The 25,000-nt window shown below is 41.0% G+C and overlaps 3 protein-coding genes across 8 annotated transcripts in view; 2 read left to right on the plus strand and 1 right to left on the minus strand.

Moving 5' to 3' along the window:
* Window positions 1-91, minus strand: part of lhpp (phospholysine phosphohistidine inorganic pyrophosphate phosphatase) — a 5,779-nt gene extending 5,688 nt beyond the window's left edge. For both annotated transcript variants that reach the window (XM_079389497.1, XM_079389496.1), the window contains exon 1: window positions 1-91. This exon is cut by the window's left edge and continues 88 nt beyond it. In XM_079389497.1, coding sequence (XP_079245623.1) covers window positions 1-40 — 40 coding nt within the window. In that variant the 5' untranslated portion in view covers window positions 41-91.
* Window positions 1-9,857, plus strand: part of oat (ornithine aminotransferase) — a 15,075-nt gene extending 5,218 nt beyond the window's left edge. Inside the window, exons 2-11 of one of the 4 annotated variants that reach the window (XM_079389489.1) lie at window positions 1-162; window positions 3,472-3,678; window positions 4,192-4,416; window positions 4,503-4,598; window positions 5,612-5,739; window positions 6,626-6,748; window positions 7,293-7,421; window positions 7,518-7,631; window positions 7,734-7,878; window positions 9,292-9,857. The exon at window positions 1-162 is cut by the window's left edge and continues 69 nt beyond it. In XM_079389489.1, the coding sequence (XP_079245615.1) occupies window positions 150-162; window positions 3,472-3,678; window positions 4,192-4,416; window positions 4,503-4,598; window positions 5,612-5,739; window positions 6,626-6,748; window positions 7,293-7,421; window positions 7,518-7,631; window positions 7,734-7,878; window positions 9,292-9,452 (1,341 nt within the window). In that variant the 5' untranslated portion in view covers window positions 1-149 and the 3' untranslated portion in view covers window positions 9,453-9,857. Of the gene's footprint in view, window positions 163-1,082; window positions 1,337-1,542; window positions 1,795-3,471; window positions 3,679-4,191; window positions 4,417-4,502; window positions 4,599-5,611; window positions 5,740-6,625; window positions 6,749-7,292; window positions 7,422-7,517; window positions 7,632-7,733; window positions 7,879-9,291 lie in introns of those variants that run through there. The other 3 variants (XM_079389490.1, XM_079389491.1, XM_079389488.1) reach the window with 3 other exon arrangements.
* Window positions 9,858-12,994: 3,137 nt separating this feature from the next.
* The window catches only part of chst15 (carbohydrate sulfotransferase 15), a 20,092-nt gene continuing 8,086 nt past the window's right edge, over window positions 12,995-25,000 (plus strand). For both annotated transcript variants that reach the window (XR_013782568.1, XM_079388880.1), the window contains exons 1-4: window positions 12,995-13,086; window positions 16,171-16,243; window positions 16,460-16,699; window positions 19,317-19,656. Coding sequence is in view for 1 of the 2 variants with exons in the window: in XM_079388880.1 (XP_079245006.1) it covers window positions 16,205-16,243; window positions 16,460-16,699; window positions 19,317-19,656 (619 nt within the window). In the remaining variant the exon portion in view is untranslated. The remainder of the gene's footprint in view (window positions 13,087-16,170; window positions 16,244-16,459; window positions 16,700-19,316; window positions 19,657-25,000) is intronic.

The following is a 25,000-nucleotide window of genomic DNA, read 5'->3' on the forward strand; positions in this document are numbered from 1 at the left end:
CTTTCACTCTCAGCCACTCCATGCTGCTGCCTGCGGCCATGCTGCTGACGCGACTGCGCGTGCGCGACACAGGGGATTCTGGGAAATGAAGTTCTGCGGAGTAATGCTGGAAGCGCATCGAAGGCTGATCAAAGGAGGAAAAAATACAAATGGATGTTTTACGTATGTTTTTGACATTATAATGCTAATAATTTAAGTGATAATTTTGCCCAAACTACATTTGAAATATATGTTTTATTATCAGTTATATATAACGGAATAACGGGGACGAAAGGTTACTCATGAAAATGTTAACGATTAGAAAGAGTATTTTCACACAAACAGAACTGATTGATTAATCTGACTGCTCTAAAATACGACACAGCAGTGTTTCAGGAGTTTAGGACAGCTTTATTTTTTAAGATGAGCTGTTTTTCAAGGCATTGCTGCAAAGATTTGATTTCAAAAACAATATCAGAGCTATTAAACTATTTATTGTTATGATTTTAAATCTGTATTTAACCTCAGAATAATCTCAAAGTGAAAAGAGTCTGTTTTTGTGGTGGCTGTGCTTTAAAATGATATTATTATAATCTTAATTGAAGGATTTCGACAGTAATTAGTATTGAATAATACCCTGCTTTACATAACTAACAATTTAACAAAAAAATTGGAAAACAAAATAGAAATATAAATTTAGAAAAGTAATCAAATGTAATCAGTTACTTTAATAAAGTAGGCCTAATTAAAATAGTTACACACTTATCACATTTTAAACAGGGTAAATTGTAAGCTGTTATATTTCCAAAGTAACCTTCTCAACACTGATTATTATATATTATAATGTTGTTCAGAGGCAAGATAATTAGCTCATCATCATTAGTTCAGTTAGTTCAGGTAAGCCTGTAAATTGCTTCATTATCTGCCAAATGAAAAAACGATTAATACAGTGATGTATTTTAGACTATATTTGTCCAGAAGTGGAGATGAATATCAAGCATCACTTTCAGTTGCGATTAAAACACTATAAACTACAAGACACGTGTTTTAAACAGAAAGCGCTTAAACCTTACGCAGAGCCGGAACCGGTTGCGTCATGACGCAGAGTGACGTGTGTGCGTGCATTTGAATAATCCTCCGTGTAGCGTCAGCGTGAGACACGCCGGAGACCCGCAGGAGCCCGCAGCAGGTAAAACACGCATAAACACGCATTAGAGCAGCTCACAGACACAGAGCGCTTATTAATAACACTGATGAATATTTATAAACACGAGTCTGATGATGACGCGCGAGGAAGAGGAAGATGAGGGTGATGAGGGTAACAGGTTCATGTAGGATTCAGTGGGAGTTTATTCAGGTGCCTTGTTTTAATATGGTTACTTTATTGATTATATACTTATTGACTGTTGTGTAACTTCACTATACGAACCTTACCTGTGTGTGTGAGTGTATGCGTGTGTGTGTGTGTGCGCGTGTGTGTGAGAGAGTGTGTGTGTGTGTGTGTGTGTGTGTGCGAGAGAGAGTCTTTATTTAACCCTTGGCAGCGTGTGTGTGTGTGCAGAGGGCGTGTTGAGGGCAGTGAGTTTTCAGCCAATCACCGTCTCAGGCTGCGTTTGACGTGTCACGTGGTCACGTGACTGTATTAATAAGTGTCCCTGTTGGTGTAAAGTTTCCTAAGGAATGAGTTAATAATTGATGAGCGTGAGACTGATGACTGTGTTGATCTGAGATCTGTCTGGATGAGAAACACTGGCTGCTTTCTGTCTGATCAGCAGTTTCTTTCAGTCGCTGATGATCCAGACACGTGTTCAGCAGGTCACTCCATCTCTTACACAGCTCAGAGATTTCATTTTATTATCATATTGTTGTGAGAAACACTGGTTATGTAGGTTGAATTTGTATTTTAATTCCATTTAGATTAATGTTGAAGCTCAAATACACCAGAGTTTTGTGTCAGAGCTCATTCCAGACGATAAATCCTACAGCTTTACAATGAGATTTTATATTATATTATATTATATTATATATATGACCCTGCAGCACAGAAGCAGTCATGAGTAACACAGGTATATCTGTAGCAATAGCCAACAATACATTGTATGGATCAAAATTATACATTTCTCTTTTATGACAAAAATCATTAGGATATTAAGATCATGTTCCATGAAGATATTTAGTACATTTCCTACCATAAATATATCAAAACTTAATTTTTGATTAGTAATATGCATTGCTAAGAACTTCATTTGAACAACTTTAAAGGAGATTTTCTCAATATTTAGATTTTTTTGCTCCCTCAGATTCCAGATTTTCTAATAGTTGTATCTCAGCCAAATATTGTCCTATCATAACAAACCATACATCAATGGAGAGATTATTTATTCAGATTTATTAATCTCAGTTTTGAAAAATGTACCCTTATGACTGGTTTTGAGGTCCAGGATGACATATTATTATTATTATATTATATTATATTAGTTTTCAGATGTGAATATATGAAAGATGAGGATTTCTCTCCTTAATGTCACGGATGTTTTGCAAATGCAGGATATTAAGCTGTTTCTGAGACTGAAGGTTTCTAACACCTGCGGATCGTTCGGTGCTGATCATTATGGGATGTGCATGAGAAAGCACCTTATATACAGTCTTATACAGTTATGCAGTTACACAGCCATCATCATGGAAATCAGCTTAATAGTGACATTGTTCAGCATTATTGATTCACAATCATTTTATTTCCGTAATATTAGAAACGGGGTATTAAAAGTGAAAGAATAGAGCTGGTCTTGATTTTCCTCATGAGGAATTAAATTAGATTTGATAACTAATAGAGTAACGTTGTGTCGCTAATTAATTATTCATAAAAGCACCAGCAAGAATAATCAAATAATTCATTTTATAAATGTTTGTGGTCCATTTTATTTCATTTATGGAGTTCTACAGTTATATTTATTCATCTAAATATACAATACTGGATTAACTTGGAAAACAATTATGACAGAAATATATTATTATTTCACAGTAGAATGTCCTTCTTAAGTTATAATAATATTACATTGTATTAAAACATATTTAAGGAATATCGCAATTTACCCATTGTTTTTTCATTTTCACTTTATTACATTTTTAATAATTAACTTAAAAATAACTTTGAAATAACTTAATTATCTACAGTTGTTAATTTTATTAGATTACCGCTGTTTCTCATAATATATTTCTGTTTGACATGGCAATGTTTTATATTGTGTCCTCTGACAGTAAAATAAGGCAGTATAAACATATACACAGGTGTAGTCATGTGAAGAGGAAATACTCTGATATACTGTGAACAAATACAGCTTTATCTTGCCTTTAGAGCAGAATCAGACGTAGTTTTCTTGTGTGTCAGTGTGACGCAGCTGTGGGTTAATCTGAGTTGTATAAAGCGCTGCAGAAATGAATGCTATCTCTGATCTGAGCAGGACTGATGAGTGATGAGTGTTTGTGTCTCAGTCATGAACAGCATGAAGCGTCTGATGAGCCGCGTGACGCCCGCCCTGAGCCGCGCAGTGCATTCTGGGATCCGCACATCGTCCTCAGCGGCGTCCAGAGCTGAACCCGTGGAGCGTGCGCTGACGTCAGAGGAGGTTTACGCTCGCGAGGGTCGATACGGCGCTCATAACTACCATCCGCTGCCCGTGGCGCTGGAGCGAGGAGAGGGTGAGCAGCACTGAGCTCAGCAGCAGCCTCCTCGCACACAAGCTGTCTCACAGTTGAAAGATATAAACTCATTATTCCACATTTGTCTCACAAAGCTGACTATTTTTTTCTCGAATCGCAAGATATAAATTCTGACTTTTTATGACTTTGTCATAAATTGTTGTAATTCTGACCTTTTCCTCACAATTCTGACTTTAAATGTCATATATCTGAAGTCCGTTCTTGAAGCTGCATGCATCTCTGCCTCACATTCACAACATGTACTATATCTCCAATAGTCTGCTTTTAATTTGTCTATTTTCCATATTTTGTTTTTGATTAGTTGTAAATGCCAATGTCACCAGTTTGTGGACAAAATACTGAGTGCAAAAACACTGAAGTCTGCATGTGTTTAGTGTGCATTCCCTCCAGCACACGCACTGCATAAACATGAAAGCTGAAATCTCCTTGTCGTTTGGGCGGTGTTTGTGTGCGTCAGGCATCTCTGATCAGTGTTTCTGCGGCATGTCGCAGGGGTTCATGTGTGGGACGTGGAGGGCCGCAGGTACTTTGACTTCTTGAGCGCCTACAGCGCCGTTAACCAGGGTCACTGCCACCCCAAGATCATCGCGGCGCTGACGGCGCAGGCCTCGCGGCTGACGCTCACCTCCAGAGCCTTCTACAACGACGTGCTGGGCTCCTACGAGCAGTACATCACCGGCCTGTTCGGATACGATAAAGTGCTGCCCATGAACACAGGTACAGCCTCAGCTGTCAAAACAAGACAGGATTGACGGTTAGAACGATGCTGGGCGAGGCTCTAATCCTGCTCTTGTGTTGTGAAGGTGTGGAGGGTGGAGAGACGGCCTGTAAACTGGCTCGTAAGTGGGCGTACACGGTCAAGGGCGTCCCCAAATATGAGGCAAAGATCGTGTTTGCAGGTAAGCAACCGCTCACAGTCCACCTCACTTACACACGACCAGTCTCTTCTGCTCACCAAGCCTGCATTTATTTGATCAAATATACAGCACAATATTTGTACTATTTAAAACAGCTGTTTTCTATGTGAATATGTGTTAATCTGTAATTTATTCCTGTGATGAAAGCTGTATTTTCAGCATCATTACTGCAGTCTTCAGTGTCACATGATCTTCAGAAATCATAATAATATACTGATTTAATGCTCAATAATTTTTTTTTATGCTTATTAATATTTAAAACAGTTGAGTACATTTTTGTCAGGATTCTTTGATGAATAGAAAGATCCAAAGATCAGCATTTATCATTAAACATTTATCTTTTGTAACATTAAACACTATACCATTCAAAAGCTTGGAGTCAGTATAAAGGAGGGAGGGGGGGGGGCAATTTATACTTTTATTTAGCAAAGATGCAATAATTGAGCAAAAGTGATGTTAAAGACATTTATAATGTTTCAAAAGATTTCCATTTCAGATGTTTTTGAACATAATAATAATAATAATAATAATTTGATCAGTAAATCAGTATATTATTATGATTTCTGAAGATCATGTGACACTGAAGACTGGAGTAATGATGCTGAAAATACAGCTGCAGATCACAGAAATACATTACAGTTTAACACATATTACCATAGAAAACAGTGATTTTAAATAGTAAAAATATTTCAAAATGTCCCTGTTTTTGCTGTACTTTGTATCAAATAAATGCAGGCTTGGTGATCAGAAGAGACTTGACTGGTAGTGAACATGTTCAGGAATGATTTCTTTATTTGATCTCAGTCAATAAGTTTGTAACACTTTGAGAGAGCTTATTTGTAACGGGTTGATTATTCCTGAAGTCTTCTATGCCTGAAGGTTCATATGTTAATGTCTGAAGCCCGCTGGGAGTGTTTTCATGTGATGTGAGATGATGAGTACAGTAGTAAGCTGAGCGTCTGTATTTCTGCTCGTCTACCGTGTTTCTCTCTCAGCGGGGAATTTCTGGGGCCGGACGATGGCAGCCATTTCCAGCTCGACGGACCCCAGCAGCTACGAGGGTTTCGGTCCGTTCATGCCTGGATTTGAGCTGGTCCCGTACAATGACGTCGCTGCGCTAGAGGTACTGTTCATTTACACACCAGCAGCTGCTGATCCGGTGTTTCCAGCGTCTGGAGTCACAGTAGATCATCCTCCTGAGCTCCATCTGCAGCGGCTCGGAGTTTGAGTCGCTATAAAGCACATTTACTTTAACCAGCAGTCTTCACTAATGTGTAACGAGACAGAAGAGAAGCTTTCAAACCGTCAAAATAAAAGCTTGAGAGTAGCACTTTATTATCTCCGTCGGCGTTTCATAGCACACTTTTAGAAATAGAGAACATTTACAGCACAGCTACACACACACGGCATACAGAAAACGTTTTGTTCAATAACTTGATCACTCGTGGGAGAATGATGTTTTGGCCCAATTTTTACAGTTTTTAGTCTTCAGTTTAATTGTTTATAAAGAAAGAAATTAAGGCTGCAAATATTAGTATTGGAATTTTATAGTTTTAAAATAATTATTTTTATTTTACAGTGAAATATTATAAAAGTAGTAGTATTTCTTATTTTGCTTTAGTAATAATAGTCATAAGTAAAATAATAATCAAGTCATCAATAATCATTGTTAGGGTTAGGGTTAGGGTTAGGACTACTGTATATTAAGATATATTGGAATAATTATTATATAATAATAAATATTAATATTATTATTGCTGTTGAGGTTAATATTAATAATATTATTATTATTTTATGTCATATTGATATATAAGTATTTTTGGTCAGACTGTACAGCCCTAAAAACTAACATAGCAAACCTGCAGTTAATGTTAACCTGTAACTTAACCAGCTCAACTAGTTTCCCCTGATCGTGTGTGTGTCTGTGTCTGTGTCTGTGTCTGTGTGTGTGTGTGTGTGTGTGTGTCTGTGTCTGTGTGTGTGTGTGTGTGTGTGTGTGTGTTGTGCAGAAAGCGCTGCAGGATCCAAACGTGGCGGCGTTCATGGTGGAGCCCATCCAGGGTGAAGCAGGTGTGATCGTTCCTGATCCCGGGTACCTCACGAAGGTCCGAGAGCTTTGTACCAAACACAATGTGAGTACACACTCTCTCTCACACTCTCACACACACACATACACACTCACACATATACACACACACTCTCTCACTCTCTCTCTCTCTCTCTCTCTCTCACGCACACTCACACACACACACAGACACAGACACAGACAGACAGACACAGATACACACGGAAACACACAGACACACACACTCTCTCACACACACACACTCTCTCTCGCGCTCTCTCTCTCTCACACACACACACTCACACACACAGACAGACAAACGGACACACAAACGAACACGAACGCACTCACACACAGGCAGGCAGACAGACAGACACACACACACACGTGCACACACACAGACAGAGACACACACACACACAGACAGAGACACACACACACACACACACACAGAGACAGAGACACACACACACACACACACACACACACACAGACAGAGACACACACACATCCATCAGCCATTTGCTCTCATGTGTGTGTTAATCTGACAAAGTGTGTGTTTGTGCTTGAACCCCACTGAACGTGTGTGTGTGTGTGTGTGTGTGCTGCAGGTTCTGTTCATTGCTGATGAGGTGCAGACCGGTCTGGCCCGTACTGGGCGGCGTCTGGCTGTGGACCACGAGGCAGTGAGGCCGGATCTGGTGATTCTGGGTAAAGCGCTGTCAGGAGGAGTGTATCCCGTGAGTCTCTCTCTCTCTCTCTCTCTCACACACACACACACACACTGTTGACTGAAGAACACACACGTGTTTGCTGATGATCTGTGTGTGTCTCAGGTCTCTGCTGTTCTGTGTGATGATGAGGTGATGCTGACCATCAAACCTGGAGAACATGGATCCACGTATGGAGGAAACCCTCTGGCCTGCCGGGTCGCCATCGCTGCTCTGGAGGTGAGTGTGTGTGTGTGTGTGAGAGTGAGAGTGTGTGTGTGTGTGTGTGTGTGTGAGTGAGTGAGTGTGTGTGAAGGCTCCTCACGCTCTGGATCTCCTCAGGTCATGGAGGAGGAGAATCTGGCTCAGAATGCGGATCTGATGGGTCAGATTCTGCGTGCTGAGCTCAATAAGCTTCCTCGGGAGATCGTGAGCGGCGTCCGTGGGAAAGGCCTCCTGAACGCCGTCATCATCAAAGAGACTAAAGGTCAGAACCAGAACCGCCACAAAACCACCGTCCACTCAAACCAGTCTACAGGTTCACATGCATATCAGTAAAGCCACTGCATCACCGTCAGAAACTCTGCTCTCTTGATGAGAAAGTATGACAGGTGTGGGTCGCTCGCCCGGTTAAACAGCACACGCACTGAGCTGGAGATCAAACACAGGTGGTGGGCGCCTGCAGCTCTTTATTTGGGTTGAAAACATCAGCTGACAGCAGAAAGAGTCAGAAGATCAGGTTTCAGATGGTCACAAACATGCATTTTCATTTTGAACTCTTATCTACGACATCAGGATTTTGTTCATGTGTGTATTGTAATAGGAAGCAGGTGTTTTAGATGCTGCAACCTAACAATTGTTTCATTTTACAGTTAATGACAAATATATGCTTTTAAGTGTGAATATAAAAAAAAACACAGAGGCACATGGTTACACAAGAATGAGAAAAATATATTCATAAGTAATTTATTGTGCCGATTGGCAGGTTTTCAGTTCTTTTGACTGATTGTTTCCAACCATTAGTCTCTTGTACTGCCATGCATTAAAGGAATAGTTCACACAGAAATTTAAATCTGCTCGGGTCTATCTGAGATCAGGATGAGTTTGTTTCTTCATCAGGTTTGTATAAATGTGTCTCTGCATCAGTGTCTCAGCAATGGATGCTCTGCAGTGAATGGGTGCCGTCAGAATGAGTCCAAACAGCTGATAAAAACATCACAATAATCCACACCACTCCAGTCCATCAGTTAACATCTGGAGAAGACAAAAGCTGAAACACATCCAGCATTAACATGTTTTTAACTAAAATACATTGAGTCCATAATCCATAATAATGCTTCCTCCAGTGAGAAAGTGCATCTGTTGTCTCTCACATCAGAATCAGCTGTTTTGTCTTGTAAACGCTGCTGGATCTGCAGATTTCTCTTCTGATTCAAACCAGAACACTTCTTCACTGCAGAAGAGTTATTATGGATTATGGACTCTTATTTGAGTTAAAAACATTTCTCTTCTACAAACTACAAACCTGATGAAGAAACACTCATCCTGATCTGGGATGACCGGAGGGGGAGCACATTTACAGCTCTTTTTAATTTTCTGGTGAACTGTTGGTTTAATGGCAGCAGCTTATTCGTTTATTTAGGATTCTTATACTGGAAATCTGTTTCTCTGATGTGGAAATGTCACACAAACACTGGACCAGGACTTGAAGGATCTTTACATCCTGAGTTCACACGGATCTGTGAGAGATTTTTTAAGAATAAGTGAACAGTGGCGGTTTGAGTAGATTATTGTGATCATTGTATGTTAATACTGGAGATCCGTGTTTTTGTGCAGGTGAATGATCTGATGTGTGTGTGTGTGTGTGTGTGATCTGTTCTAATCCTCTCATCTCTCTCAGACTATGACGCCTGGAAGGTGTGTCTGCGTCTCCGTGACAACGGTCTGCTGGCCAAGCCCACTCATGGTGACATCATCAGACTAGCCCCGCCCCTCATTATAAAGGAGGATGAGGTCAGAGAGTGTGTGGACATCATCAGCAGGACCATCCTGTCCTTCTAAACCACTGGAATCACCTTCATCATCATCTGAGTGATTTCCACCCGTAATTCTTCTGATTTTAGCCTGCTTTGTTTTATTGTGTTTTTCATGAGCTGTTACAGTTGTTCAGGTCAACACAGAATCTGCCGGACGCTCACCGGGACTTTTAGCGCTTTGAGTTACACTTATTTAGGTTTGCATTCTCCACTGACCTTGAGATGCTTGAATAATAGTTTTTAGTTCTGATGAAGACGTTTCTGAAGGCGAACGCTGCTCCGTTTCTGTGACGTTTACAGTTTCTTTCCTCCAGAGGAAGATGAATGAAGGTCACTGTCACAGTGTTTGAGATGTTGAAGTCTTGAATAGAACGAGTTTTTCTCCTGATGAGAGAATAGTGCACTTTAATAAAGACATGATCAAACTGAATGCGGTTATTAATGATTAGGAAAACAGCAGAAATATAAACTGTTTGTTTCCTGTAGAACGTTTCATGAATGGAGCGTCAGCATCAGATGATGATTTATTTCTGTTCTTGAATACATTTCCAGTCAGCTGAGAGACTTTGTGTTTGTTTTGTCTAAATTCATGAGTTTGATATATCAAAAGGTATTTTAGAAAAGCTGAAATGTTATTTCGCAGGCAAACATTTATCTGAATACGAGTTGGCTGATCATTTCTATTATGTAGAACTTTTTCATTATACAGTATATGACTGATTTAAAGTTGTTCCTGTCCTCAGTATCAAACCAAACATCATCCTGCAGGACAGGGGTTCCCAAACCTTTCCATTCCACCACCCATCAAGTAGAATCTATTTCAAGACCCACCAACATATTTGAGATAGAAAAACAAACAATTGGCATTACTATAAGCTTAATCTTAATTAAAAGCATAATATGGCAGAAATTAAGTATTTAAGAAAAATAGCCATTTTATTTTATAGTACCACTGTAAAATTTCACTACTAATATTTAAGTTTTAATTTCTTAATTTACAGACGATAATAAGTCTATGAAATATGTCCATAAAACCTGGAAACGTGCTCACTCTGTGGCTCTGAACTATAATCTGTACTGGAGTGACGTTAAACTTGGGATGAGTTTAACGTCACTCTAGCGGCGAGTTTAACGTCACTCCGGCGGCGAGTTTAACGTCACTCGTGAGTGTCGTTATTGGGACAAAAGCCCTCCCTATATCTACCCTAATCCTACCCTATACTTTTTCAACCTTTTGATCATTTCCTTAATTTTTATTAAAAATAAATGCTTTTCTGATGTGATTTGAAAATTTAAAAGGGAGGGAAAAAAATTCTCCAAAAGGCGGACTCGAACTCGGGTCGATCGCGTCAAAATAAGTGCGACAAACGCATCTGCGTCTCAGGACTGACAGCTCTTTTATTCTGTTGACTCGCCCAATCACGCGTCGGTGGGCGGGGTTAGTGTAAATAGACACTCCATTGAATAAATGTGAGCAAATGTCTCTGTGTGTTTCATTAGTAAACAAGTGAATAAATCTTCCTCAGAAGACAGAAAAACAGCAACTCACTTCAGTGTCTCACTTATATAATAATTACACCCATAAGCTTTTTGTGAAATTTGAAGTAACTCATTAATCTGTTGTTTGACCTCTTCATATTGAAGGAGAGAACTTAGTTTATGATTTTCAAGGGTGTGGAGTTTAGTAGAGACACTGGCATGATGCTTCTGATGTCAGACACTACTGAATTGACCCTAGGAATGATTAGGCTCAACAGTTGGCTGTCTGCTGGTGTATCCCACCTGTTCCTCATCTGTGTCCAGCGGATGGTGCTGCAAACACTGCTGAGAGGAGAGCCACATTATTTTAAACAATATATTTGTGATTTATGAAGGAAAACAGACTGTTTTGCACGTTTACTCCTGTAATTCTGTGTATTTCTACGGTTCTGATGGTTTCTGTAACAAACACTGATTATTTCATAGACGAGCTGATGCATCTCTAGTTTGGTTGCTACTAAAACTCTCATTTAGTAACTGATTTCTCATCAGATGTGCTCGCTGTAGCCACAGGATGTTTGTCTCTGAACAGGAAATCACATGACTGACTAGAGGAAGTAATATGAGCGGAATGTTTCTGACGTTCTGGATGGAGTGGTTCTGTTTCATGAGCGTCAGTGAGATTTACACAGATCTGCTGTGATTGAACAGACATCAAACACAGAATACGACGAGCTGAAAATGAGTCGGTTTCATCTGTTCATGAGTGAACGCTTGTGCAGTGGGTCATCTGAAGGTCAAAGGTCACATGACTTCTGTAGCCGTCTCTTTTATCATACAGAAGCCAGAGTTTATTCTTATTGATCTGCCACAGAAAGCGTCTGAGATCATGTGAATTAATGAGTGGATTCCACCTTCATTACTCAAATTTGCATGAAAATCGTGGCTAATTGGTGCAAATATGGTTCAGTGATTGAGGTCAGAGAGTTACAGACACTGAACACAAAGAAACAATGAAGCAGGAATGCTCCTGAGGAGGAGGGTTGATTATTATGTGAAATGAGTGCAGATGTTTAAATATGATTGTGTGGTAATTATCAGGTGAACTAGAGAGCTCCACATCTTCATCAGAAAATAAAACAAAACAACATGATCACATTTCATTTCAAACGTGTCCTGAATATCCGCTTCTGCTTTCATTATCTGAGAAACAATCTGTTTCTGGAGTTAAATAGCACAATAATGATGCTGAACTCAGAGGCTGATGTGTTATATAATGTGACACATGATAAAATCATTATAAATAAATAGACTGATTAAACGCTTCTCACTTCTATTGCTGTGTTATTTTAGTCTTTTTATAATACGTTTAATATATTTGTCACAGTGTTTGTTTGATAAATGTGATCCTGGACCACAAAACCGGTCATAAGGGTCAATCTGAATAGAATAAATAATCTTTCCATTGATGTATGGTTTGTTATGATCGGACAATATTTGTCTGAGATACAACTATTAGAAAATCTGGAATCTGAGGGAGCAAAAAAATCTAAATATTGAGAAAATCTCCTTTAAAGTTGTTCAAATGAAGTTCTTAGCAATGCATATTACTAATCAAAAATGAAGTTTTGATATATTTATGGTAGGAAATTTACTAAATATCTTCATGGAACATGATCTTAATATCCTAATGATTTTTGTCATAAAAGATAAATGTATAATTTTGATCCATACAATGTATTGTTGGCTATTGCTACAAATATACCTGTGTTACTCATGACTGCTTTTGTGCTGCAGGGACACATTTCATTTTTTCTATTCAGTCTGTGTTATTATGTTCATAATTGTGCATGTTGGAGAGTCTAAGCAGCTCCTGGTAAGATTAGTCAATAATAATGTGTGATTTAAAGGTCTACAGAAGTCACATTTATTGACATGATGATATAATTGTTGATTAGGGTTTATATGCTGTGATTATTGTTGAATGTTATCAGTATTTATGCTTGCGTTATTGATGTGTGAAGTATGGAGATGAAGTTGATTGACAGGTGAGAGATGTGACTCCGCCCCTCTGCGATTTGACCAATCAGCGCGCAGTAGCACGTGAACGCGCACAGCTGATTGTCTCCGGAGTGAATTCTGCGCGAGGAGGAAAGTTTCTTCAAGATCGGATCATGACGGTGAGTGATCGATTGATTGATATGAGAGCTGTATGTGAAGTTTATATGAATCTCAGTAAAGCGGTTTATCAGCAGATATGAATCCTTTATTTGTTGTTTTGTGCCAGAGATCCGAGTCACGCGGTCATTTGAGTTTGATTGATCCGATCACAATCCTTATCGAGATCGATCAGGAACGCGTTGATTCTGATTCTGGTCTGATGATGAATTCATGTGTTTGAGTCACGAATGAATCATCATCAGAACTGAACGAACATCGAAGCATTTCCTGAAAGATCTGAAGTTGATTCAAATCAATGTTTTGAAGATGTTCCCTTTATTCCCTGAGAGCTCATTCTGGTGCTTCTGATCTAAAGTAATTAATGCCACTCCTATATTTGCACGAGGTCACGTGAGGTTCACTTTAAACATAATTATTCCAGTCCCTAAATAGTCATTAGATGCATTAAATACACACCGGAGACATTTGAAGACACAAGATCTCTAAATACATAAACCCTGTGTAATGTAATGTTTAATGCACTTTGTGATGTTGATATTAAATTATGGAATGGAGTCAGAATGCATTATCTAAAATAAGTAACCTTGATTATGTTATATATATAGCACTTGTTCCCATGGTTGATGAAAGGTTCTGAATGATAGTGTGATTATAGTCTCTATAAATGACGGTGAGTTGTTTGAGTATTTCTCTGTTTTTGTATTCTTCTTTTTTCTGGTTTTTTCTCTTTCTTCTACTTTCACTTGCGTGCTGATTGGTCGCCTCGCTTAACAATCAAAGAAGGGTCTTAAGTGTAATCAACAAATGATTGTGAGTCAGTAGATTACCTAGTAATGTGGGATTTCAAAATTTGTGCCGTTTTCGGATCATATTTGTACCTCCTGTGATAATATTGTGCTCAATCTGCTGAAAGGCCGTGGTTAGAGACTGCAGTAATGGCAGAAGCTTTGGTCGGTTGAATATTTGAGGGTTTTGTAGACTAGAGGCCGTCAGTCTGATGGTTTGTGTCTGTGGTTCATACGCTGCATTAATATGCTCTGTTCTGTCTCTGTTGAGTCCAGCAGCAGCGGCGTGGAGAGCTTCTGGCAGACGGGACTTCATCCATCGTTTGGGTTAAACACACTTAGTTTGGGGACTTTTCTTCTCTTTTGCTGCACTTTTCTGTCATGATTGATTGATTCTGTTCCTGCTGTGTCACACTCATAATTCCAGCATTTTCAACATTCATTTCATGTTTCTCAAGTCAAGTCTGCTTTATTGTCAGGTCTTCCACATGTACGGCACACACATACAGAGAACTGAAACTGCGTTACTCTCAGACCCCTGGTGCACACAGTTAACATTAAACACGTTCAGATACAGATAATACAGTTTAAACACATGTACATACAACTATACAGATATACAAATGAGGACATTGTAGAAAAATAAAGAGATAGATAAAGTGGCATAAGGCGCCTGGCAGAATAGATAGAGTGCAAACCAGTTAAACCAAACCATACAGAAGCCAGAGCTGTAAATATATCAGGATTCCTCAGTCATCGTGTGAGAGAGTTCAGAGTGAATCAAACGCTTCGTCTGAGGGCTTAATAGAGCTTCATCATCATCATCATCACTGCAGCTGCTGAATAAACCATCAGCACTTAATGAGCTGCTCGTTAATAATCCAGCACTGTAATATCAGAGGAGTGTACTGTATAGTGTGTGTTCAGATTCGACGTGTCTCTGGGATCCACATCACTTCCTGTTTCTGATACAGTCTCTGGTTGTTTCCTGCTGGATGTCCATGTAAACAGAGCCGCCAGATACAGATTTATAATCTTCTTCACTTCTAGAAAGTCTTTTGCAGCCCAAAATGTGATGTATTTTGTGTCCTGAACATCTGCAGTGGGTTATTCTGCTAATGCTTCATATTTCACTACTGAATCACCTCAGTATATTTGTGTTTAAATAGTGGGAGAAAATATTCATGCCCTCATTTGTGTGTGTGTGTGTGTGTCAGCGGTGTGTGTGTGTGTCAGCGGTGTGTGTGTGTGTCAGCGGTGTGTGTGTGTGTCAGCGGTGTGTGTGTGTGTCAGCGGTGTGTGTGTGTGTGTGTGTGTCAGCGGTGTGTGTGTGTGTGTGTGTCAGTGGTGTGTGTGTGTGTGTGTGTGTGTGTGTGTGTGTCAGCGGTGTGTGTGTCAGCGGTGTGTGTGTGTGTGTGTGTGTGTCAGCGGTGTGTGTGTGTGTGTGTGTGTGTGTCAGCGGTGTGTGTGTGTGTGTGTGTGTCAGCGGTGTGTGTGTGTGTGTGTGTGTCAGCGGTGTGTGTGTGTGTGTGTGTCAGTGGTGTGTGTGTGTGTGTGTGTGTGTGTCAGCGGTGTGTGTGTGTGTGTGTGTGTCAGCGGTGTGTGTGTCAGCGGTGTGTGTGTGTGTGTGTGTGTGTGTGTGTGTGTGTGTCAGCGGTGTGTGTGTGTGTGTGTGTGTGTCAGTGGTGTGTGTGTGTGTGTGTGTGTGTCAGCGGTGTGTGTGTGTGTGTCAGCGGTGTGTGTGTGTGTGTGTGTGTGTCAGCGGTGTGTGTGTGTGACCTAAATGTTTGTTCAATCCCGTTCATGGAGACGGAGTAAGAGACCCAAATGAAAAAATACTATAGTAAAGGACTTGAATTAATTTGTTGTGGCAATCCTGTAGTTTCTGTGGTAATATAACAACTATAGTGATATAAACAAATTACTGTACCCAATCCTGTACTAAGTTTTCTACAACTATGTGGTTACTACAATACACTACAGTTCACCGTAGTAAAAACTAAAGTATACTACAGTATTTATTACAGTTTATCAGTTCACACTACAGTATGCTGAAGCATTCATTAGTAAAGTGTTGTAAATACTACAATAAATGCAGTATAATGTACTTTACTATAGTATGGTTCAAAAACACTGTAGTATTTACTATAAATTACTAGGGGCTTGTTTTATCTTCCAGTGTGTGCCTGTGTTTGGAGTGAAGGTCTCATATATTTCTCTGATTGTTTATTGTTGAATCTGTTTATTATTTCTCTGATTGTTTATTGTTGAATCTGTTTATTATTTATTGTAAGCTAGATCTCTGATGCGTCGCTGAGTTTCTGTTTCTGTCATGATGTCTGAGTTTGTGTCCAGCGCCGTCGACCTGAAGGTAAACACATGTACATGAACAAGACATATTTCACAGGAAGCATATTTATTTATTTAATAGTGAAATTATACTGCTTTCAGTTGAATTTCTTCACTGATGATAAACATCCATAATAACAGCTCAAGAAGACCTCCGCAGACTAAATCTTTTATACGTGCGATGCTCAGTTTTGTGTGTGTGTTCATCAGTGCTTTCTCTGCTCAACCCGACACACAGAACAGATCTTCATGCGTCCGGTGCTCTAAAGTCTGTGGCTTCATCCTCCTCTTCGTCTTCATCACGGCTTCTTACATGCTGTCCAGTGAGAGGAAGACTCTGCTCTTCGCTCTGTATCCACTTGAGGAGGACCTGAGGGAAGACACCCTGAGAGCCGTGGTGCGCAGCATCGCAGCTAAAGTGAGGTTCAGAGCCAGACGGGTTCCTGACGCCAGCGAGCTGATCCGCCACGAGCAACACGTGAGTTCAGCGTCATGTCAATCCATCCAGCAGTCAGTTAATGATATCGAAGGAACAGCCATTAAAACATTTGTAATTTCATCAAACAGACATAAAATGCCATCACAATGTTTAAAATACATATTAAAGGAAAAGTTCACCCTAAATGAACATGTGCTGAGAATGTGTTCACTCTCAGTTCATCTGAGATCAGGATGAGTGTTTGTTCATCAGGTTTGTAGAAATGTGTCTCTGCATCAGTGTCTCAGCAATGGATGCTCTGCAGTGAATGGGTGCCGTCAGAATGAGAGTCCATAATAACTCTTCCTCCAGTGATAAAGTGTTCTGGTCTGAATCAGGAGAGAAATCTGCAGATCAAGCAGCATTTACAAGACAAAACGGCTCTAAACTAATATGTGGCTGGAATTTGATGTGAGAGACGACAGGAGATGGACGTTTTCACTGGAGGAAGCGTTATTATAGATTATGGACTCGTATTTTTGTTAAAGGCTTAATGATGGATTTGTTTCAGCTTTTGTCTTCTCAAGACGTTGAGACATTGTTTTCATTTTGGGTGAACTATTCCTTTAACATCAACATTTTCATCTGTATGAATCTCCTTTAAAGTTGTTCAAATGAAGTTCTTAGCAATGCATATTACTAATCAAAAATGAAGTTTTGATATATTTACAGTAGGAAATTTACTAAATATCTTCATGGAACATGATCTTAATATCCTAATGATTTTTGGCATAAAAGAGAAATGTATAATTTTGATCCATACAATGTATTGTTGTCTATTGCTCCAAATATACCTGTGTTACTCATGACTGCTTCTGTGCTCCAGGGATAGATATAAAATATATAAAAGTGTCAGTTGGAGCATTCTGGGAGACAAAGTGTTCTTCTATCCTGATCCATCAAATGAGAAATATAGACATGAATATACATGTTTAGAGGTGATGTTTTCAAACACTGATAGTTAATATTGAAGAATGAACATGTTTATGATTCAAGCTGAACACTGTTTAATAAGCACCATCATCATCATCATCATCTGGGAACATGCCTGTAAAAGCCAGGAATCAGTTCTTTAGTGTTTTTGTCCATCTAAAAGTGTCTTTCCGGACGCTCTGCCAGGAAAGTCCATTAAATCCGGATGACGCCCACGAGCATCTGGAGACCAGCACTCTCCAGAAAGCCTTTAGCTTCGCTCTAATGCTGTCTGATGGATCTGAGACTCTGGCCAGTGTTTGAGCTGCTTCTGTCAGGATGTGAATGTGAGCTAAACACTGACAGTATTTACACCAGCAGTGTGTAACCAAACCTGTGAACCCAACAACAGAAAAGTTGAAGTTTTTTTTGTAGTGATGCCATAGATTAGAAGAACCAGTTGAGTTCAAGTGAGTCAGATACATTTTTTTTATCTGATAAAACATGTACATAATCTACAATAGAGACACATTTACAGATTCAATTTATCAAGGTGCATAAAAAAGTCATGTGATTGCCTTTCAATTACACTTTATTGTTGGAATTTCTTCCAAACTTTGCCTTGCGTCTGACAGCATGTACTGTCTCACATCAGTACACTTCCACACCAATTAATAAACAAACAATACAATAAACAAACCTTAATACAAAAAACAACAGTATAAATACATAAACACATGGCTACAATGCAATAGTTATTTTAATAATTCTGAACTGCCAGTCTGTCATCAGAATGGTTTTGTGTAATCACCTCCATAATGATTGCGTTCCCAAACATCAGGCATCCGAACGCAAGATCACACATGACAGCGTTTGTTATTGCATTTCATCTGCGTGCTCTGAGACGCAAGTCATTTATAATGTAGGAAAAAGAACCAAAGGCTTCACCGGATGCAGCAACTTTCATTTTTACTATTGATTCTTTGCACCAGAAAGTGATCATTGTGTTCTCTTGAACAGATAGGATGGAAATATGACCCTGGACCACATTTTTTTTTTAAATTCAGATTTATACATCATCTGAAAGCTGAATAAATAATCTTTCCATTGATGTATGGTTTGTTAGGATAGGACAATATTTGTCTGAGATACAACTATTAGAAAATCTGGAATCTGAGGGAGCAAAAAAATCTAAATATTGAGAAAATCTCCTTTAAAGTTGTTCAAATGAAGTTCTTAGCAATGCATATTACTAATCAAAAATGAAGTTTTGATATATTTACGGTAAGAAATTGACTAAATATCTTCATGGAACATGATCTTAATATCCTAATGATTTTTGGCATAAAAGAGAAATGTATAATTTTGATCCATACAATGTATTGTTGGCTATTGCTACAAATATACCTGTGTTACTCATGACTGCTTTTGTGCTGCAGGGTCATATATATTATCCTATCCTAACAAATCATGGAAATGGTTTGATGTATAAATCTCAATTTCAAGAAACTGACCCTTATGACTGGTTTTGTGCTGCAGGGTCATGTATGATTTATGCAATATTAAATGTTTAAAGTTAAATGTGCAGCTTTGGGTGGAAGCACAGCTTGTGTTGAGTCAGTCGCACACACACACACACACACACACACACACCAGCATCAGAGTCAGAGTGTTATGATCCCTGACCCTCTGTATATGTCTGCAGATGTTCTCTGTGGTTCCGCAGCACTTTCTGCCAGACGTTAAGAACCCCTGCTGGTTTGAGGAGCTGCGTGGAAATGTGAGCGCGGATCCGTACGGATCAAACCTGTTCGGCCGCTCCTTCAGACAGATACAGCTCATCTTTGAGCAGCTCAGTGGCTCGTTCAGACAGCGATTAACTCGGAATGATGGGAAACTGCAGCGGCTGCGCTGCCTTCCCTACTTCTACATCATCGGCCAGCCCAAGTGTGGCACGACGGACCTGTACGAGCGGCTGAGGCTTCATCCGGACGTCCAGCTCACGCTGCCCAAAGAACCGCACTGGTGGACCAGGAAGAGACTCGGTGGGTTTGTGTGTGAGTCTGTCGATCAGTTCACAGAGATGCTGCTTTCATCTCACTTTCATTACAAACATAATGTTGTGGTGGAAGCAGCATCACAACTGAAGAAGTCAAGTCAAGTTCAAGTTGAGCTTTATTGTCATTCTGCTACATGTGGGGACATACAGTGGAACGAAGTGTCGTGTCTCGCAGGACCACGGTGCTACATAAATACAGACATACAACAATGAAGTAAAAAACACTATAAACCTATACACTACTAACCTACTGACAGATTTAACTAGAAGTATACTATATATAAGTATTTACCCTATACAAAGTAAAAAATAGAAGATAAAAAATACAAACTATACGAATGCTTCATAAATACTGTACATGTGCAAAGAGAGACATTTTGAGTCAGCAGCTGATTGGGGAACAGTGCAGGATGATTTGTAGTGCATGAGCATGTAAACATACATATATTGCTGAGTCTTTTGTGGGATTGTGTTCACGCAGCAGTGTGTGTAAGTGTCCATAGTGCACATAGAGGAGAGTGTGTTACTACAGGTGGTTTGTACAGGCCCACTCACCTGTGTGTAGCACACTTTGAATTACACAAAAAATAAAAAAAATAAAAAATTAAAGTTCCATACAGTTTTTCTTTGGTGTGGTAAGGTTTGGGGTGGGGGGTGGTCCATGTTTCAGGAGGTAGGGGTTTGCATGGGGTTTCAGAGGGGGGCGGGGTGGTTTGAGTTCAGAGCTCTCACAGCCTGGGGGAAAAAGCTGTTGAGCAGTCTGGCGGAGCGGGCTCTGATGCTCCGGTACCGTCTTCCTGATGGTAGGAGCTGGAAGAGACTGTGGGAGGGATGGGTGGAGTCCTTCACGATGCTGTTGGGTTTGCTGGAGCATCGTGTAAGGAAGATGTCCAGGATGGAGGGGAGAGGGGCACCGATGATCTTAGCAGCTGTGTTCACGGTCCGCTGGAGGGTCTTGCGGTCAGCAGCGATGCAGTTCCCGTACCAGACAGTGATGCAGCTGGTCAGCACACTCTCAATGGTGCCTCTGTAGAATGTGGTGAGGATGGGTGGAGGGAGACTTGCTCTTTTCAGCCGGCGGAGAAAGTGGAGGCGCTGTTGTGCCTTTTTGGAGAGTGACATGGTGTTGGTGGTCCAGGTGAGATCCTCTGTGATGTGCACCCCCAGGAATTTAGTGCTGCTGACTCTCTCCACAGTCGAGCTGTCGATGGTCAGTGGGGGGTGGTCAACGGAGTTTCTCCTGAAGTCCATCACAACCTCCTTTGTCTTCCCCACATTGAGGGACAGATTGTTAGTGCCACACCATTCAGCCAGCTGTGCCACTTCCTCTCTGTAGTGCGTTTCATCGTTGTTGCTGATGAGACCTACCACTGTTGTGTCATCAGCAAACTTGATGATGTGGTTGGAGCTGAACTTGGCAGTGCAGTCGTGGGTCAGCAGTGTGAAGAGCAGCGGGCTGAGCACACAGCCTTGTGGGGCACCTGTGCTCAGTGTGGTAGTGCTCGAGGTGTTGTTGCCGACACGGACTGACTGAGGTCTTCCAGTTAGAAAGTCCAGGATCCAGTTACAAAGGGAATTGTTAAGGCCCAGCAGGTTTAGCTTATTTATGAGCTGTTGTGGGATTATTGTGTTGAATGCCGAGCTGAAGTCAATGAACAGCATTCTAACATAGGAGTCTTTATTTTCTAGGTGGGTAAGAGCCAGGTGGAGGGTGGAGGAAATTGCATCGTCCGTAGAGCGGTTTGGACGGTATGCAAACTGGAGCGGGTCGAGTGTGTTGGGGAGGCTGGTTTTGATGTTATGCATGACTAGCCTCTCAAAGCACTTCATCATGATTGGAGTCAGTGCTATGGGACGGTAGTCATTGAGACAGGACACAGGTGATTTCTTTGGTACCGGTATGATTGTTGTGGATTTGAGACACGTGGGGACGACTGCCTGGCTCAGCGAGGTGTTGAAGATATCTGTTAGGACATCTGTCAGCTGTGCAGCACAGTCTCTCAGAACACGGCCAGGTATGTTGTCAGGACCCGCAGCCTTGCGTGGGTTAATCCTAGATAGGGTCTTCCTTACGTCGGCTGGAGACAGACAGAGCGCCCGGTCGTTGGGAGGTGTGGGCAGTTTTTGTGCAGGTGTGTCATTCTGAATTTCAAACCGTGAATAAAAGTGGTTGAGTGCATCGGGGAGGGATGTGTCCTCATCACAGGCCTGTGGCGGGGGCTTGTAGTCAGTGATGGTCTGAATGGCTTGCAACAGGCTCCGTGTGTCTCTGCTGTCTGTGAAGTGGTTGTTGATTTTTTTGGGCATATGACCGTTTTGCTTTTTTGATGCCACAGGACAGATTGGCTCTTGCTGTTTTGAGGGCTGCTTTATCTCCTGATCTGAATGCTTCATCTCTGGTCTTTAGCAGCCCACGAACCTCTGCTGTCATCCATGGCTTCTGGTTTGCACGTGTGGTGATGGTCTTGGTGACTGTCACATCATCAGTGCACTATTTGATGTAAGCAGTCACAGTTTCAGTGTACTCATGCAGGTCTGTGTGGTTGTTGTAGGTGGCTGCCTCTTTAAACATGTTCCAGTCTGTGTCCTGGAAGCAGTCCTGCAGTGCTGAGGTGGCATTGTCTGGCCATACTGTGATCTGCTTTTCAACCGGTTTGGCGAGTTTGAGAAGTGGTCTATATGCTGGGATTAGCATAACAGTGATCTGGTCTGAGTACCTGAGGTGGGGGCGGGGTACAGCCTTGTAAGAGTTCTTAACTGTTGTGTAAACAAAGTCCAGTGTGTTGTTTTCCCTTGTTGCAAAGTTCACATGTTGGTAGAACTTTGGCAAAACTGTCTTTGAGTTTGCGTGGTTGAAGTCACCGGCTATGATGAAAAAGCCGTCGGGGTTTTTTGTTAGTTGTTCACTGATGGCGCTGTACAGTTCACGAAGCGCGTCCTTAGCGTTTGCACACGGGGGGATGTAAACCGCAACGATAACAATGGCCGTGAACTCCCTCGGCAGGTAGAACGGTCGACACTTCACAAACATAAACTCCACCAGCGATGAACAGTGTTTTGATAATACCGCAGCATTGTTACACCAGTCTTTGTTGATATACACACACAAGCCACCTCCGCGTGTCTTACCAGACAGTGATGAATCTCTGTCCGCTCGGAAGCTGGTTAGCCCGTGCTGCTGAATGGCGGAGTCCGGGATGTTGTCGTTTAGCCATGTTTCGGTGAAAACAAACACACAACAATCCCTTGCCTCATGCTGTGTAGACAGACTGAGTTGAATTAAGTCCAGTTTGTTTTCCAGAGAGCGAACGTTTGAGAGCATGAGTGTTGGAAGACCTGGTCTTGTGGGGTTAGCTCTTAGCCTAGCTCGTATATCTCCGTGCTTCCGTCCTCTCTCACACCGCTTGCGACGCTGCCTTGTGCGGGTAGCATCAGTAGCCGAGGCCGCGGTCTCGAGGTCCGGCTCCAGCAGTAAACAAAGGCCTCGTAGCTTCTCAGTGGCCGCCGGCGAGAGTTGATGTTCGTATGTGTTGCTGATATCCAAAAGACTTTGGTGATCATAGATGAATTCTGGGGTGATTTCCTTAAGAGTTAGCGGTAAACTAACACTATTTGGAGACGAACAGACGACATTAAACGACATAAAAGCACCGTCTTTGGGACCCGGAGCAGCCGCAGCGATCGATCGCGCCGCCATCTTCCTTCCTTCCATGAATGAAACAAACCAGAACTGTATTAAAAGCTGTTGCAGTGAAAACAAACAGTTCTGGTTTGTTTGTTCTCGTCAGAAGCATCTTCACATCCTCAGAGAGGCTTATGGGAGCTGAACACAGAGATGAAGTCACTCATCAGAGCAGGCGATGAAACTCAGATCACAGTGTGATCCTGTGAGAATGTGAGCGGATCGCCAGGGCTGATGGAGACACTCGTATAATGACGTTTCTGCTCATCTGCCATATTTATAAAAATGTGACCCTGGACCACAAACATCATCTGGAAGTTGAATAAATAATCTTTCCATTGATGTATGGTTTGTTATGATCGGACAATATTTGTCTGAGATACAACTATTTGAAAATCTGGAATCTGAGGGAGCAAAAAAATCTAAATATTGAGAAAATCTCCTTTAAAGTTGTTCAAATGAAGTTCTTAGCAATGCATATTATTAATCAAAAATGAAGTTTTGATATATTTACGGTAGGAAATTTAATAAATATCTTCATGGAACATGATCTTAATATCCTAATGATTTTTGTCATAAAAGAGAAATGTATAATTTTGATCCATACAATGTATTGTTGTCTATTGCTGCAGATATACCTGTGCTACTGATGACTGCTTCTGTGCTGCAGGGACACATTTATCATTAGATACAAAAATATCAATAAAAACATGGCTGGATTTGATTCATACCAGATCTAGAAAATATTTTACAGACCAAATGTAACATTCAAGTACATTTATATATTTAATGCACAATCTGTCTTTATATACTGGCACTATATACACAGAGCTAAATTATGAAATTACACTGAGCTAGTCAAAAGCCTTGCAACTGCGTTCTGTACAACTTGTAATCGATCCATAGTAGATTTATTCAAACAATTTTGTTTTGTTTATTTGATTTATATAGCACATTTAAACACAACTTGAAGTTGACCAAAGTGCTTTACATAGCATATGTGGCGGGCTGAAGAATCACACGACAGGTTGCTGTGCAAATAAGGCCCCGGAGGGTGTGTTTATTAAACAAATAAAGGGAGGTGAAGGTGCCAACGTGTCCGTGATGATTCTTCCGTGGTGCGTGATCCTCTTCGCCGGCCGGCTGCGTGCAGTGGGTTCGGTGTCCAGTGCTCGTGTGGCGGGCTGATCGGTCAACTGCTCTCTGGAAAACACAGAAACACATTAGTTGGCTGCCTTCTGGAGTCGTTGCTCACCGAGCTCTGTTGTGTCCCGGCTTTTGTAGCCCTCTCCTGAGCAGCGTCAGCTGGGTCCGATCAGCCCGCGGTGATTGCGTGCAGGTGATTCTTCTCTGTTTCCAGGGCAATATAGGTGGGCTGATAGGTGCCCGGGACACGTCTCACACATAGTAAACAACAAAACAGCAGAGATAAATGATAAATTAATGATTAAAAATAGTAATCCCAATAGATAGACACCAAAACACGTGAAGAAGTTGTTCGGATGGCAACCGGAAGATTGTTCCAGAGTGTAGGACTAACAACTGCAAAAGCTCAATCGCCACAGTGTTTTAGTCTGGACCTAGGAATTGATCAAATTCCTGAAAATCTGGATCTGACGGCCTCACTGATTTGTGTGTTTGCAACAAC

This window comes from Barbus barbus (assembly GCF_936440315.1).
Source record: "Barbus barbus genome assembly, chromosome: 32".
Lineage (NCBI taxonomy): Eukaryota > Metazoa > Chordata > Actinopteri > Cypriniformes > Cyprinidae > Barbus > Barbus barbus.